Source organism: Dendrobium catenatum, unplaced genomic scaffold, assembly GCF_001605985.2.
Source record: "Dendrobium catenatum unplaced genomic scaffold, ASM160598v2 fragScaff_scaffold_1056, whole genome shotgun sequence".
Taxonomy (NCBI): domain Eukaryota; kingdom Viridiplantae; phylum Streptophyta; class Magnoliopsida; order Asparagales; family Orchidaceae; genus Dendrobium; species Dendrobium catenatum.
Genome location: NW_021319518.1, coordinates 6,545,446 through 6,562,046, shown reverse-complemented (window position 1 = coordinate 6,562,046; position 16,601 = coordinate 6,545,446). Strand labels below are relative to the sequence as shown.

Below are 16,601 nucleotides of genomic sequence, written 5' to 3'. Positions count from 1 at the left end.
GCCTTATTTGGGATAATTTTGTTAATGTTTTCTAAAATAACTTTTAACTACAAAAATTTTTGTAATAGTAATAAAAAGTTGCTTATTGAAAGCAATAAAAAAAACTGTCCCAAACAAAAGTTTTGATTGGGGCGGCTTCTTTGTTACTTTCTAAAATGATTTTTTAGTACAAAAAAATTTTGACTAAAAAACAGTTTTATAAAGTAGCAAAAAAAGCTTTTCCCAAACGAAGCCAATGTCTTACTCTAAAACTAATAGACAGTACTCTAAAATTCTCTCTAAAATGTTCAAGTTATATTAGAAGCCACTTAAGAAAATAACAAGGATTATTAGAGATTAATTGAATTTTAAATTTGCGAGTTTAATGAGCAATCTGTAAATATAACATATTATCATTTGGGTTAATTTTATTTAAAATAGTTTTTTTAGCATATTTTTCAATTTTTTTAGCATATTTCTTCTAAATGATGATATATAGTAAGATTTCTTTTTTTAGCGGATGCAAATTTTGATGATTTTAAATTAAAGAGTTCTCAAGAAATTCTATAAATATAATTAATTGCAAAAAAGAAAGTTTATTAAAAAAACATGGAAAAAAAATTGTAAAAGAAATTGCTACACTTTTATCAAATTCTAGAATGAAGTAGATATCATTAATTGCAAATTCTCATAGAATTTTAATAATATGTATAGACCTATAAATATAAATATATATATTTGTGCCATAGAGAAGTCATGCTTATTAGTTTTTGCCCAATTATGGTATGTAAAACTAAGATGTTGGTTGAAATTTATATTGTTAGGGATAATTTTTTTATTAAGAAGCAGTAAGATGTTCTTAGACTTCGTTTGAGACAACTTTTAACTACTATTTTTTTCTCTGCTTTCAAAAAATTTATGTTTGAAAAACCTACAATAAAAAGCATGAAGCACATAAAACGTAAACTCTAAATTAGTTTTGCTTCCTATCCTCGGGGGAGAATCTTAACACTAAATGTGAATTAAAAATTGGCACTCTCTTGGTTCTTGATTCAAATATATTTGAGTTAATTTTGATTGACTAAAAATTAAGCAATTTTTAATCATAGCACATTAAGTTATTTTTTTTTTATTTATGTTTTTAATGCTTAAATTTTACTATTTACTAAATGTATTATGCAATTAATGTTATCGAGGCTGGCAAAAATCGATACACAAAACATAAAAGAAGGGGCATGTGGCGATCGACAACGAAGAATATACGTGGGAGTTGTGGTAGGATCTCGTTATGAGTAGGGGTGTCAATTTTTGACACGACCCGAACCCGAACAGGAAAAATCCGGGTTAGGGTCAACCCGACCCGAAACGGGTCGGGTTCGAGTTGACCCAACAACTAGAAATTGACCCGAAAATGATCCAAAATTGACACGAAAACTTCTATTTGACTCGAAAACCCGAGATTGACCCAATTTTGACCTGAAAATCGAAGATTGACTCGATTTTGACCCAAAAAATTAGCAATTTTAGGTCAACTTCGGATCATTCGTGTCGGGTCGGATTGACCAGGACCAGAATCGGGTCGGGTTCGGGTCTGGAAACTTGACCCATTTTTAAAAACGGGTCGGATTCGGGTTGACCCGAATAATGCCGGGTCAATTCCGGGTTCAACTCGAACCCAACCCGTTGACCTGAATTGACACCCGTAGTTATGAGCCTCATGATCTTGTTCGTAAGGGCATTTGACAAGATCAATTACATGATAAGGGCATTGACGAGATCAATGACATGCGAAAATGACGATATGATCAACATCAAGATTGACGATGGATGAATGTGGTGATGAAACAAGAGTACCAAGAACTAGTTGGAAAGTGCAACCACGAGATTGAAGGCAAGCGAAGTTGAAATAGGAATACAAGTGAAATTTTTGTTGTTATTTAAAATTTTAAATGTTATGTGAATAAAAAAATATATATTAAATATATATGTAAATAAATTAATATTTTAAGTGTTAGGGATGTAAATTTCTCAAATTTATATTGAGAATTTCAATATCTTTTCCATGAACATAAATGGACCTAGCTTAATTCTGAGATAGCCCAAGTGGATAATGAGCTTTAAAAGCTTAGATAAATGGGCTTTTAAATTGTACAAAACCCATAAAAAGAAAAAGCAAGTTACAAACGGTTCCATGTTCCAACCCAGCCCATCGGTGTGTCCATTACGAATTTTTATTAGGTCCGGTGTCCTGAGGTAGCTCTACGTTCGGACGCCAGTAAAATGGTGTAGCATGCTCTTACTCTTTACCGCGCGGCCCGACGACCCAGACCGGTCCCGGGATTGCTATGTATTGGTTGATTTGTGCAAATCGGGTTATTGCTAGGTACTGCTCGATATTGCTCAGTAAGAACGTGAAATACCATTTTGTCAAGATCAATACCTGACAATACCGAGCAATACCTAGCAATACCTTGCAATACCCCAATTTTGCTAGGCATTGCTCGGTATTGCTAGGCATTGATATTGACAGAGCGGTATTTCTCGTTATTGTCAAGCAATACCTAGCAATACCGAGCAATACCTAACAATACCCGAACATAGCAATACCGGGTTCCGGTCCGGATCGAGCACGTTGTGACATGTTATTGACCTCTGGATGTAGAGCTACGCCGGACCTAATAATTGTTCGTCCATTATAGTGTGGAACCCACGTACACCGGATAAACCCGACAGCCGGTCTCAAAAGCCCTCGAACCGATCCAGCCTCGATGCCTCCCGACACGAAGCGGCGCGCCGAAACACCGGCAGCACCGGCGGCCGACACGACCGAATCAACCCGAAATTAACCCCCTTAAAGAAACGGCAAACCTTTATCTCGGCCGCCCCGCGGCGTGACCCGAGCCGGCCGGCCGGGTCCTTAACGAGTAACCCGGCAATAAGGTCTTTCGCTGCCGCCTCGTCGGCGCCGTCGGCTTCACCCGCCGCCGGCCGCGGGAATGCGAGCGGCTTGTTGAGAATATTACGGAGAGTCGCCTCATTAGTTGGCCCCACAAAGGGCGTACGGCCGTAGAGCAGCTCATATAGAAAAATGCCGAAGGCATACCAGTCGACGGCGCTTCCGTGGGCCCGACCGGCAGCGACTTCCGGCGAGACGTATTCGTGGGTCCCGACGAATGAGTTGGATCGAGCACCGAGCGGTTCCGCAACGAAGAGTCGACCGGGCGCCGTTTTCTTGGACCGGAGGAGGCGGCCGAGGAAGCATGAGGTCGGCTTGACGGTCTCGAGGGCGGGGGAGGCGGAGGAGTGGAGGGAGAGGTCGAAGTCGGAGAGCATGATGTGGCCGTCGGATTTGATGAGGATGTTCTCCGGCTTGAGGTCGCGGTAGATGATGCCGAGCATGTGGAGGTATTCCAGCGCCAGGAGAACCTCCGCCGCGTAAAACCTGGAGAACAAAAAAGTAGTGATTCAAATTTCTTCAATAAAAAAAAAGAGTTTTTGAACAGAGAATCAATTATGGTTCTGTTTTTTACACTGAAATTTGTGATGCTTATTTTTTTATTTTTAAAAAATAAAAATTATTATTTCTATTTTTAAACAATAAAAAATAAAAATTTAATTTTTTTATAGGGATAATACAATAATAATATCAAACATTTATCTCACTTCATATTGTCAACTTCTCATTTAAATATAATGCAAAATATCATTTATAATATTTTTTAACTAAATCTTTTTAGGCATATTTGAATCCTTGTTAATTCGGTCGTAGAAAGGAAAAATTATTCTGTGAGGACGTCGAATGTCGTTTGGATACCAATTAGAATACATCATGTCTGCGGCTTAGTACTGCTAAACGTGACTACATCTCATTCGTCTTCGAACATAGAGCTACGTCCGTCCGGCCTCCGCATAGAATAAATTCTTCATTAAAAGGTTGACATTTTATGTGACCAAATTATCTAAGTTGACTGTAATTGGAGCTACTATGCAAATTATTTAAATATTATTTAAAACATTAAATGTTAAATTTTACATCTTCGAATCTATTAAATCCTATTATTAATAGAATCTATTAGTATTTGTATTAGTTTTAAATCTAATTTAATCATGAACATAAAAATCAAAACTTTTTTGCCGAAGGGAAATTGATACCTGGCGGCGGAGACGGAGAAGCGGCCGCCGGGCATGCGGTGCAGGAGAGAGTGGAGATTGCCGCCACCACAGTACTCCATAACCACGCACGAATAGTGTGGGGAAGCATCAAAGTCGGCGTACAAGATCGGCAAAAAAGGGTGATCTAACTCCCGAAGAATTCGCCGCTCCGTGTCGGCCCGTCCAAGCTTCTTCTTCCTCGCAAGGGACAGCCTATCAACAACCTTCATAGCGTACAAAGAGGAAGCGGAATGATCATCTCGAAGGCGGCAGAGGTAGACAGTGCTGATATCGCCGCTTCCGATTTGGCGGAGAAGTCGGAAATCGCGAGGGCCTATTTCGTTGCCGGCCAGCGAGCGGATCGCAGCCCATGCCCGGTCAGAGGATCGGTGAGGTTTGGAGCGTAAGTCCGGCGGTGGCGGAGCTGGACCGGAGGCGTCGAAGGATAGGCGAGAGGAGAAGCTGCTGCAACGTTCGCAGCTGTTGCTACTTGAGCTCTGGCTAGAGTTTAGTATCTCGGACCCTATTTCTCCGTCCGAGTCAGGCAATTGATCGAACATCTTTCTGGTGTGAAGGATGTGGAAGCAGGGATCGAAAGAGAATAGAAAAGAAAAGAACGATTTCAACTTTGATGGGATTCTTTCTTCCAGTGAAAAAATGAGAAGAAATGAAGGACGAGAAAGAAGGCGTATTGCAGTCTGAAACCGGATAATGAGAAGAAGCTAGAAGAAAGATCAAATGCTTCGGACATTTAAAGACATTTTTAGCAATGATGGAGTCATAATGAAGAGCAGAGCGTTTAATGAGGCTACAATGATGGAGCGATAATGAAGAAGCAGAGCGTTTAATGAGGCTACAATGATGGAGCGGTAATGAAGAAGCAGAGCGTTTAGCGAGGCGGCGCCTCTGAAATGTGAGGCTGGCTTCTTTCTCTATTATCTTGAGCTTGTCGTGGATGGTTGCTGTTATGTAGGCATTTATATAGAGCGGTAAATACTAAATAGGCGACTGAGTGATTTTTTTTTTCTAAGTTTTTTTATTTAGAGTAAATAATCTGTTAAATATGGTGATGATGCGTAATACTATGGTTGATGTATGAGTTGCAAGGAACTTTTATTTGGTCCGATGAAAGAATGTAGAGCTACGTTCGGCCGGTACTAAATTGCATCACATAGCAGGCACAAAATCACGTATTTGTCGATTTTGCTCGGCAATAACTAGAAATACCATTATGTGAAGACAAATACCGAGCAATACCGAGTAATACCGAGCAACACCGAGCAATACCGAGTTTTTTCTAGAAAAACTCGATATTACTCGGTATTGATCTTCACAGAGCGGTATTCCTTGTTATTGCCAAGCAATACCGAGAAAATACCGAGCAAATACCGGGTAACTCAGTGGTGACCGAACGTAGAGCTATGTCCGGTCACCGGACCTACTAATAGTAGGCCGAGTTGCAAGGCCGCGACTTGATCGGGCAGATCGAATTCCATACATATTGAATCCCGTACATATATGTCAACAATTACTTATAAATTTGTCCCCCTAAAAATTATGGTTGATTCCGCCAGTGTTGGATTCTCATTGAATATATAAATAAGACATCAAATTTTAGTTTATTTATAAAATTATTATTCACCAATATATATATATTGATTGTCAATTGAATATGTTCGGTCATCATTCAATCATTGTTCGATAAATATTTGATTAATGTTCGAATATGATCAGTTAATTTTTAAATAGAATTAAAGAATAATAAAATTATGTACTAATGAAGTATTTTTTATTGGTAAGTAATAATCAATATTATAGAGGAGATTTGAAAGGATCCATACAAGCTAATTTAGCTCAAGCAAGATAAAATTATCTTAACATATTAAGTTTGTTGCGGGCTAGAATATACGCGGCGATAGAGTTTTAACTATATGTCTTAGCTTTGCACGGATATCCAGCACACAGACAGAGAAAACAAGACTTTTTATGTGGAAAACCCTTAAAAGGGGAAAAACCACGAGGTCTAGCCAAGTTGAAAATGATTCCACTAGAATTTGAGTCGATTACAAAGGGCTGACTCGCCTCCAAGGGCGATCAGATTACAGTTAGCAACTGTTCGATAGAAATCTGGTGTTAGACCCGGTGTCACTTGATAGTACCCTAGCGTCACCTGGAAGTTCGGGAGTTAGTTGGTAGTCTGGCCTTAAGCAGAACGTCGGGCCTGAACGTCGGGCCTTGAGCAGAACGTTGGGCCTTCAGCAGAATGTCGGGCCTTGAGCAAAACGTTGGGCCTTCAGCAGTACGTCGGGCATTGAGCACAGCAGAACGTCGGGACTTGAACGTCGGGCCTTGAAGTGATGGTGCAACGAAGCTCCGACGATGGTCCGGCGAGGTTCCGGTGGTGGTCCGGCTAGCTCCAGTGGTGGTCCGGCGAGGTTCCGGCGAGCTTCTGTGGTGGTCCGGCGAGGTTCTGTCGGTGGTCGAGGAGGAGCTTCTTCCTTATCTTCCTTCTCTTCTCCTCTTCTCTTCTTCTCTTCCCTTCTTGCTTGGGCCCCCCTTTTGTGAAGAATGAGGGCTCTATTTATAGATTTTCTGGAGTGGCATAGCTTGTAAATAGGCGTGAGATCAAGGGCGAATAGGGAGTGGTCGAATGAACGGCCGATATCGAATCCTACGATTGTACATCGTTCGTTGTACATTTGAAGGTCTTAGAGATGTCGGAATTCGGCGATCTTGGGCTCGTTGGATTCATCTCGTTGAGCCGTTCGATTCGAGTATAAGCTCGTCAAAATCAGAGACCGTTTGGTAACTCAAATTGCGGTTTGAACCTTCCAACAGGGCTTCGGGTCCTTGATTCGGACTCGTTTGGGCTCGGATTGGGTTGAACTTGGTGTCGTTGGGTTCGTATTTCCGAGACGCTCAGTTTGACTGTAAGCTTGCTGAAATCGGAGTTTGGGTGCTTTTGATTTTAATTTTTAAAGTTTTCAACTAGCTTTTGCTTCGAGATTCGTGCCCGATCAAGCAAATTTTTTGAGGAGGTATCAAAGTTTTATGATGTTATATTGTTACTAATTTAATATATTCTATCCATGCTCTTTGCTCTCCAAGCAATTAATGATCATATAGGGCTATATTCTTTTTTCTATAAACTTTCCAACATAAAAAAAGCTCACAAATTTTGATCTACAATCAAAAAAGAAAATATATAAGCATATATATATATTTAAGAAAATATAAGAACATCATGGCAATCACAAATAAGAGATTAATTTAGGCTTTGTTTGGGACTACTCTTTTATTATGTTTTAAAATAGAGTTTTAGTACTAAAATTCTATTTTAAAAGCCATAAAAAAAATCATCCTAAATGAAACCTTAATAATTGCAATGCAAAAAGCACCATCCATATAAATGGCTTGGTCTAGTTTGCTTAAGATCATCTTCAACCATGCCTAATTTGGCTTTGTCACGACCCAACCCGACCGGGACGGATCCCGCTCGCATCGGACCGCGACACAGCTAACAAATCCAGGATCTGGCTTTGGAATTTGCTTCAGAACACTTTCTCCCAAATATAACACAGACAGAAAAACACAGAGCTACTATAAACATCCAAACACAGCACAGTTCATCTATCTTTTATTTCATCAAAATAATCATATACAGATACAGTGCATGGCTTCAGACAAAGAACAGAACAGAACAGAAAAGCCATGATTGCACAAAAATCAAAAGTATCAAGTACCTAATCACATATCAGACTCAGAACGTCTAGTCCAAGACCTCCTCCCCTTTCCCAGAACCTTAAAACCACGCAGAAAACAAGGATGAGCTAACAGCTCAGCAAGACATCAATCACCAATCAAAATCATCAGAAACTCATATCAGAAAAGTATCCGTACAGAAATCGAACAATCGTACAGAGATCGTACAACAGACAGAACAGATAACAGTTCAATCAGAATCAAACATCGAATACGGAAACTGAAATCATATCAAATCGGATATCATAAAGCTTTCATGTCACAGAGCAGACAGAATCATTCGGAATAATCAGAGTCGTACAGAAATCAGAAATCAGATAAAATCACATTACAGCTTTACAGAACAGATAATGTCAGAACAGAACTTCCTTCCAGATGTCGGAACTTCCCCTCTTCCCCTTATGACTCCCTTTTGTGCATATAGCACCAGAACTTCCCCTTATAGCTCCCTTTTTGTGCTTATAGCACCAGAACAGAACAGATATACAGAATTTCAGATTTCAGAACTTCCCCTTATATCTCCCTTCCCGGACCCAGACAACGGAATCACAAAGGATTCCGGCCCCTTATAACTCCCTTCTGATAGCATACAAATAATCAATTCATTCAAATCATCTCATTTCAGAATTTCAAAAATCGTACGAAAATTCAGCGGCATAATGGCAGTATACGGAATTTACACAAAATTCATAGATCTAGAAATTTACCAAATTACAACAGAACATTCACAACAATATTATAAGACATTCATTTTACTGACAAAACATTTTTCAACATCCTGATAATTTGCAGTTCAATCAAAACACCGCAGAATCCAAAATGTTCGGTACAAAACTTCCAGAAAATACTAAAAACGTGCATAATTATCATCTTAAAGACATACCAAAAGTTACGCGGTAAAACCTTCGTCAGGAGAAAATAATACCATAAATTCGCTAACGGAAACAAAATCTAGAACAGAAAATGCGTCAAAAATCTCGTTTCTGAAAATTGAGAAAGGCGGAATGTGCCTTACCTCGAGTCAGTCAACTTCTCTAACTTCCACAACGGACGAAAACGGACCGGAGTCGCCCAAAAATCCTCTTTTCCTTCGTTTTTCTCTCTCCCTGATGTCCTTTTTCTTTTCAAAATATCTCGTTTTTATATATATCAAGACTGATCATACCGGACGATCGCAACTTCGTCCCGGACGATCTATGCTCTGGACGAATTTCGTCCAGACGAAATTAATTATCGTCACGGACGACTTGGGCTCTGGACAAATTTCGTCCAGACGAAATTAATTATCGTCACGTACGATTTGCTCTCGGTAAGAATTTCGTCCAGACGATCCTATTTTCGTCCAGACAAACCATACAGCCAGAACTGTTTTCCTGCACAACCTGTACCGATCGTCCCAGACGATCGAACTTCGTCCGGACGAATCTAGGAGCAAAATGGTCTTTACAGGCTTGTCCAATTTCCTTAATTAATACTCATAAATTACATTTGCTTAAGCAAATTTAGGTTTCATTTGGGACAGTTTTCTTATTGCTTCGTAAAATAGTTTTCATTACAAAAGTTTTTAGTTCAGAAAAATTTTATACTAAAAAGCTGCTTTAGAAAGTACTAAGAAAGCTATACCGAACAAAACCTTTGTAATGATATTCAAATCTTCTAATTAACTCTTTAAGGTGTTTGGGACATCTTTCTTGATGTTTTGCTCTTGAGATAGTAATCATAATTTTGTTTGATTATTATTTTTTTGCTGAATAATTTTCATTGCTTTTTAAGAAGTTTTATGGTTAAGATCTACTTTCTTATTAGCGAAGTTATTTTCTTCATAGTAACTTCACAATCAACCTTATAAAACACTATAGTTATATCCCAAACAGCTCCTTGAAAGTTTATGGCTTAAGGTTATGTAAGATAAGATTAATGCTTATTTAAAAGGCATTTTATTAAGCAAAGCAATGCTAATGGAGTATAAACCTCTCACTTTTTCCCATTTTGACACGAATCAAAAACCAGATCCAAACACAACCCGAAAATTTCAGGTTAGGGTCAACCTGTTTCTCAAACGGGTCAGGTTTGGGTTTTAGAATTTGACCCGTTTGAACAAAACTGGTCGAGTCTGGGTCAACCCGCTAACTTGGAATTGACTCGGAAACCTATCAGTTTAAAAAAAAGGGCTGCGTCGCGTTAGCGTGTCGTCCACGTAAAGTCTCACGCGTCGTCTCTCGTCGTTGTCACGCCGCGTCGGCTTTCCTCAGCCCTGCTGACCTGCTAGGTCATCGTGTCAGCCGTCCTCCTCCATTTTCCCATACCGTCTGCATGCCGCCCTCCGCCGATCGCGTGTCGCCCTCCGCTGTACGCTAGCCTCCCCTTTGCCGTCCGCTAGCCGTCCTTTGCCATCCGCTATAGCCGTTGCCGTCGTTGACCCGGGTTAGCGAGTCGTGTCGATTTGACTCGGGTCTGAAGTAGTTCGCGTAGTGACTCATTTGCAAAAATGGGTCCGGTTCGGGTCGGGTCAACTTGTGTCAGGTCAGTTTCGAGTTGGACCCAAACCTGACTCGTGACCCGATTTTAAAAATCCTACCCATTTGGGCTCTTGGAAAGAGCTAGCCTCTAAATTTGATGCAATGGTGCTTCAAAGAATAATAGTTGGCCCTTAGGAGCAATATGTTCCCAACCAACCACAGATGCAAAGGTCAAGGTGGTGACGGTGACCACTTTCATTTAGTGGAAGAAAATGTAAAATGTATTAGGGCTAATTGTGTACTATGAGGTGGAAAATTCAATATTATAGAGAAGATTTTGGTGTTGAGAGTGAATGAGAGGTCAGCTAGTGGGGTTTGATTTATTATTTTTGATGGTTTGAGTTTTATGTGAATAACTTTGTGTGGAGCAGTGAAAGTTGAAAGTGAAATTCCATATCAATAAAGGTGAAAGTGATTAAGAGAATACATCAAAGAAAACGCGAGGAAATGAAAGAAAAATATTATGCAACCTCTCATCAAAGAAGACAACTTTAGCAACCGAGTCTGGAGTTTTTGGTTTGAAGGCTCACCACAAGATTTTCTTATTTAAGATGGGATTTGGTGGGAATTGAGTGGAAAGTCACTAATTTCTTTCAAAACTCTTCCCAAACTTAAGATCTATTATCTTACATGACCTTAATTATGATAGTAAAACAAAGATTATATGCACAAAAAAGAGTAATATGTTAGTCAAACATAATTTGAACTTTATTTGGGACGGTTTTCTTACTACTTCTTAAAGCAGCTTTGTAGTACAAAAATTAGAATTTTTAGTCTCCTAATCTAGTAGAAAACAAAACCTTGTTGCACTTTCCACTGTTGAAGCTGAGTACATTGCCTTAGGAAGTTGTGTGGCCTAAGTCCTTTGGTTGAAGCAACAAATTTTGGATTTATGATTACTTATAGGCACAATTTCAATCATTTGTGACAACACTAGTGTCATCTGCATCTCTAAGAATCCTATCCAACATTCAAGGACCAAACACATCTACATATGACATCACTTTATTAGAGACCATGTGACCAAGGGAGATATTGAGTTACACTATATCTTAAGAAGCAGTCAGAAAACCGTCCCAAACGGTGCCTGTGTACGAATCATTAATCATTAACTTATATAGATAATGAAATCACATTTAATAATCTCTCACTTTTAATAACAACAAATCTAAATGGAATAATAAAGCAAATGAATGTAAAAAATAACTTCTCATCCTAAATTGAGCATTTTCTTACATTGTTAACAATGCAATAACTAAGTACAACATTCTTTTTTCTTTTCAAAGCAGCTTTTTAGTATAAAATTTTTTATAATAAAAAGCTGTTTTAGGAAGAAAGCTATCTCAAACGGTGCCTAAATTAAGTCAACAACACAATGCAAGAAAATTGACAAAGGAACTTTAAGCAGCTTTAAGAACTTCTCAAAAAGCTGGATGTGTTCACTGCAACTTCAGGAGTCTTAAACTAACCACAGTGAATATTTTTTGTCCCATTTTCTTTAAGCATTATTGCATGCTTCTCAGAATTTTTTACCTGATTGCTAAGCTAATGGGGGTCTGTAAGCATCAAATTTTCTTGTGGCAATGGTATCAGTTCTATTTGCCTTCCACCAAGACAAAAAAAAAATTTATTCATGATGATTTTATGGACTCTTAAATTATATCAGAAATTATCTTTTTAGACAATTTTATTTTTTATTTTTTGGAATTTTTATTTATTATAGAAAAAAAAAGAAAAATTTAAGATATGTTTGGGACAGCTTTCTGGCTGCCTTACTTTTCATACAGCAACCACGATTTTCTTTGACTACTGCTTTCTCATTGATTTTTTAAAAAAATTTATAGTGAAAAGCTGCTTTCTACAACCATAATAACAAACTTGTTTTGCTCTATGCAACATCACAATCAATTTTATAAAACGTTATAGTCATCTCAAACATACCTTTAATTGAAATCTTATGGCACCTTAAGCTTGTATTCATAAGGGCAAAGTTGATTGTAGCTATTATTAATCTTTTTTTCTACTTATTTATTTTCTTTTTGCTAATACAAATTTATCTTTCATTGTGAAACTATTTTCAGTTATCACAATCGATGGTTTTTGAATAAAAGAAAAGAGGAAAAAAAAAACATAAAACATTTCCTAAGTGCCTATTTGAGATCATTTCTATCTTATAATTTTTTAAAAATATGTTTATTTACTATATTTTTATTTAAAAAAACAAGCAATTTTAAAAAAAAAATACTTTAATAATTTTTACGTGTGTTTGAATATTTTAAAAATAATCATCATGAACAAATTTAATTTAATGATTAATTTATTTAATTTATTAATTTTATAATATTAATTAATTTTAAAAATATTAATCAATAATTACTATATTATTTATTTATAATAAATATAAAAAATTAACACACCAATAGGCCCAAAGTCACGCGCTGAGACAAACGGCTTTTGCTCTTGAAAAAGCGTTTAGTCCCACATCAACAACTAAAGTTAAATTTAGGATATAACAATATTAATTTAGATAATCAGTGTCATTAATAATTACTAAATTGTACTAAGTTTTACTGAGAAAACAAAACCAAATAATTAAGCAAAATTATTGCTTAAAAATAAAGTTAATTAGAAAGAAAAGATTTATAATTAGATTATTTGTTTTTTTTATTATTTTCCCAATATACTATTTTTTAATTATTACATTATCATAAATTTTCATATTAATCTAGTATCATAAGGGGTTTAACTTGGCGTTCATTAGTAGGAAATAGGACTAGGTCCTAGTCGTGCTCAATTTAACTAAGCGCTCGCTACATATGGAGTTTTGTTGTGGTTATGAGGCTTGTGTTGGGTGATGGTGTAACAATCCAAATTTTCAATCATCTAGATATTATTCTCTTTGATCTAATAACTTCACGGTTTCACTCCCTTTATATAATATTTCAGGAGGTCACCCGTCCTAGAAATGCTCTTACACAAGTGCGCTTAACTTTAGAGTTTCTAATAAAATTTTGACCGTTACACCAAAAGACACGTCGATGTTTAACAGTTTAGCTTTATTTTCATAAGGGGTTTCACATATGACTAGTCTTAGAGGAAGCTTAATATGTGAGTAAGTTTTTCAGAGAAAAAGAGAATCCTCTTAATTGAAATCATTACAAGCATTAAAATTTTTTCATTACTATATATAATTTTATTAAAATTGGCCCAAACAAAACACCAAAACTATCTATAGAAGCAAAATCAAATTTGAAATTAAAATAGAACTTTATAATTATTTTAGGGAGTAAGATAGCCAAATGATACATAGAAAAAATGAACATGTTGAATGTTATCCATCAATTATTGAAGCTCAATTTCCCCAATATTCAATGGCCCCCATAGGTGAGTTAGACCAATGGCTTGGCCAAGAAAATGCAAGGAGAAGTTGAATGCTTGAAGGAGGAAGAAGCCAACAACACATTTGAAAGATGCTTGTTTCCTTGCCATGCTCACCAATAATGGCTGCCATTTGTTGGGGACACAAACTTTATAACATAAACACATCTTGTGAGTCAGTACAAGCTTAATCCAATTTACTTAATCAGATAGGAGGAGGAGGTCCCACTATTCATTAGCATTATAGGAATCATTTGATCACATGGAGGTCAGATCATCATAGAGTCTATAGGCAATATGATGATAGATTTAGCTTGCTTTATAATTTTTAGTAATTTTAGAAAAGTGGAATTCAGTAGGATTTGTTTGCATTTGAGCATAGTTGCAATGATTTCAAGGGCTTGGAACAAATGATTAGCTTTTTTTTGTGTGTAGTCAAATTGTATGTGATTGGTTTTGGGTATGAATTTCAAAGTTTGAGTAGATATTCATTGTTGGGAAGTAAATTAGAGCTTTTTATTCATTAGACATTTTAAAGTTGAAATTTATAGCAATTCACTCTTTTCGTATCACCAGGGACAGCATCATTATAGGACAAGAAGATATGTGCCAACAACTAAGGACATCGAACTATGGTTCCATTTGTTGGTGTTATGCGACAAACGATGGTCGTCAATATTTAATGGTAAACATCAAGTGAGGATCTTGATCGCCATCTTTAATGAGTCGATCGTAGGACTTGCTAATGGTCTTCAGTGATTAGGATTGACATTGATTATTGATAGATGTCAACGGGTGCTAGCAATATATGATAGTGGTTATACGCAAACAATAGCCTCAGTCAATAGCTTTCAATGACAACTATGGCTGTCAGCAGTTGTCAAGTTGATGATGAGCCACTCTTTAAACATATATATTTGTGATGAATTGCTTAAACGAATACTCACTATCTTCAACGATGAATATTTTAGCCCATGAATATATATATCAATTATTATTGTCACTATACTTGAATGCCTCTTTTTATATGATTTATAGGGAAACGGGGTGCATTAAAATAAGATTAACTTAATTAATGTGTACTTAAAGTTAATAAGGAAACTTTTATTTTTATTGAGCACATGCTAAAAGATTGGCCCTTGTTTGTAGAGACCTTCAAAAGCACATGTAATCGTCAAAAGGCAAATGACTTGCTGAAATTGTTGAAGAACACAACTTTTTGTTCAAACACCACCATCTTTATGGTAAATTATAAATATTCTAATTTGTTTTGTTTTAAATTACAATAAGATTAGAAAAAAGGGTATCCTATGATAGAGTAATTTTCTTCTTTTTCCAATAGAGATTGAATTTGCACCTAATAAGGAAACAATTCAAAGATTTGTGTGAATTTATTTACATAGTATAGTTATTGGTCTTTAATATAAATATTTTAATTTTTTTTTGTTATAAATGATCAATAAGTAAAAAATAAATTCATTTGGGGTGATAGAAAAATTTATGACAATAGAGATTAATTATTACATCTTAACTTGCATGAAAATATTATAAACTTGCAAAGAAAGATAAATAAAATTGTGTAGATTTAGATGACAATTTTTTTACATGAAATTTTTATAGAGTAAAAAATAATAGGGCTTTGGTTAGTTAAAATATGATCTATCACTTGCAGTCTTAAATTATAAATGTCTGTCCATCCCTATAAAAGAGGGTGGTCAAAATATAATGTATGAATTTCGCTATAGACTATCTCCTAAGGTAGTTATAAATTAAAGGTAGAGATATCGATGAAGGATGATATGCATCGATTGAGAATGTTGATAAAGACAATGATTAACATCTGGTGTAGGACATTGACATATGTTGTTCTGTTGGGAAATCAGATGACATTGATTAGCTGATAATTTGTGATCGTGAAGGTCCAATGACTGATATCAACTGTAAGGCATTCTCGTACGTAATTAACATAATAATAATCCTTTCAAGTAGAGCTTAAAACACAACTCTTACCAAATTTCTTCAATACATCCTAATTTTCAAGTCGGCCTACATTCTCATATATATCATTGCTAGTTCTCCCAATCACCACCACATAAGAAGTTGAATAAGACTTATCATCACAATCCAATCACCTCTAATCAATGATCATCATCTAAAATCATTATAAATACATCAAAAAATAAAATTTCTCCTTTTTTGTTCAATTACTTCACATGATCTACGGATCTAAAATATAAATATAAATTTAAAAAATCTATTATCGTAAGTCAATAATGAAATTTTCTAAACCACAACTCGTCGTCGACGCCATTAAATCCATCACCTACCCAACCACCAACATTACTATTCATGAGTAGTCCTATTTAGCTCACATGCAAAACACCTTGTTCAATCCACAATGAAGAGAGCCCCCCAACTCATGAGAGCTACCATTCTCTCCCATTTCACAATCAAACTTTATCACATTTCATAAATAATTCCAACTTGCAAATTATGTGTTGCTTATCATTCTCTTATTGTTACTATTTTTTACTTTCTATTGAGAAATATCAAAGGCCTGCAAAGAATTAATGGGTCATCCTTTTCAATTTAATTGAAGTTCAGAGGTGATGGTGATGGAAAAGGCATATTTGTCAGTGTAGATTGGCAAATGATAAGATGGCCCTTTTTTTCTTATTAATGAGGGCATGAGGCAGAGAAAGCTGGCATCAAGAGCATTAATGCCTGATTATTCTATATCAGTGAAGAGTTGCTTTGGACACAACTCTCCTTGGCCTATTGGTTGAAAGTTTAGGCTTCCAACTAAGAGGT

At 36.4% G+C, this 16,601-nt stretch overlaps 1 protein-coding gene across 1 annotated transcript; it reads right to left on the bottom strand.

Moving 5' to 3' along the window:
• Nucleotides 1-2,654: 2,654 nt before the first annotated feature.
• On the bottom strand, nucleotides 2,655-5,058 carry LOC110103380 (protein kinase PINOID). Its single transcript, XM_020832067.2, has 2 exons — nucleotides 4,132-5,058; nucleotides 2,655-3,421 (listed from the first exon to the last, which is right to left on the bottom strand). The coding sequence occupies exons 1-2, from the start codon at nucleotides 4,689-4,691 to the stop codon at nucleotides 2,719-2,721; spliced, it is 1,263 nt and encodes a 420-aa protein (XP_020687726.1). The 5' UTR covers nucleotides 4,692-5,058; the 3' UTR covers nucleotides 2,655-2,718.
• Nucleotides 5,059-16,601: the final 11,543 nt, after the last annotated feature.

Coding starts and splice junctions, on each gene's coding strand:
- LOC110103380 (XM_020832067.2), bottom strand. CDS start 4,691: ATGTTCGATCAATTGCCTGACTCGGACGGAGAAATAGGGTCCGAGATA. Junction 3,422..4,131: donor TTCTCCGTCTCCGCCGCCAG/GTATCAATTTCC, acceptor TTTGTTCTCCAG/GTTTTACGCGGCGGAGGTTC.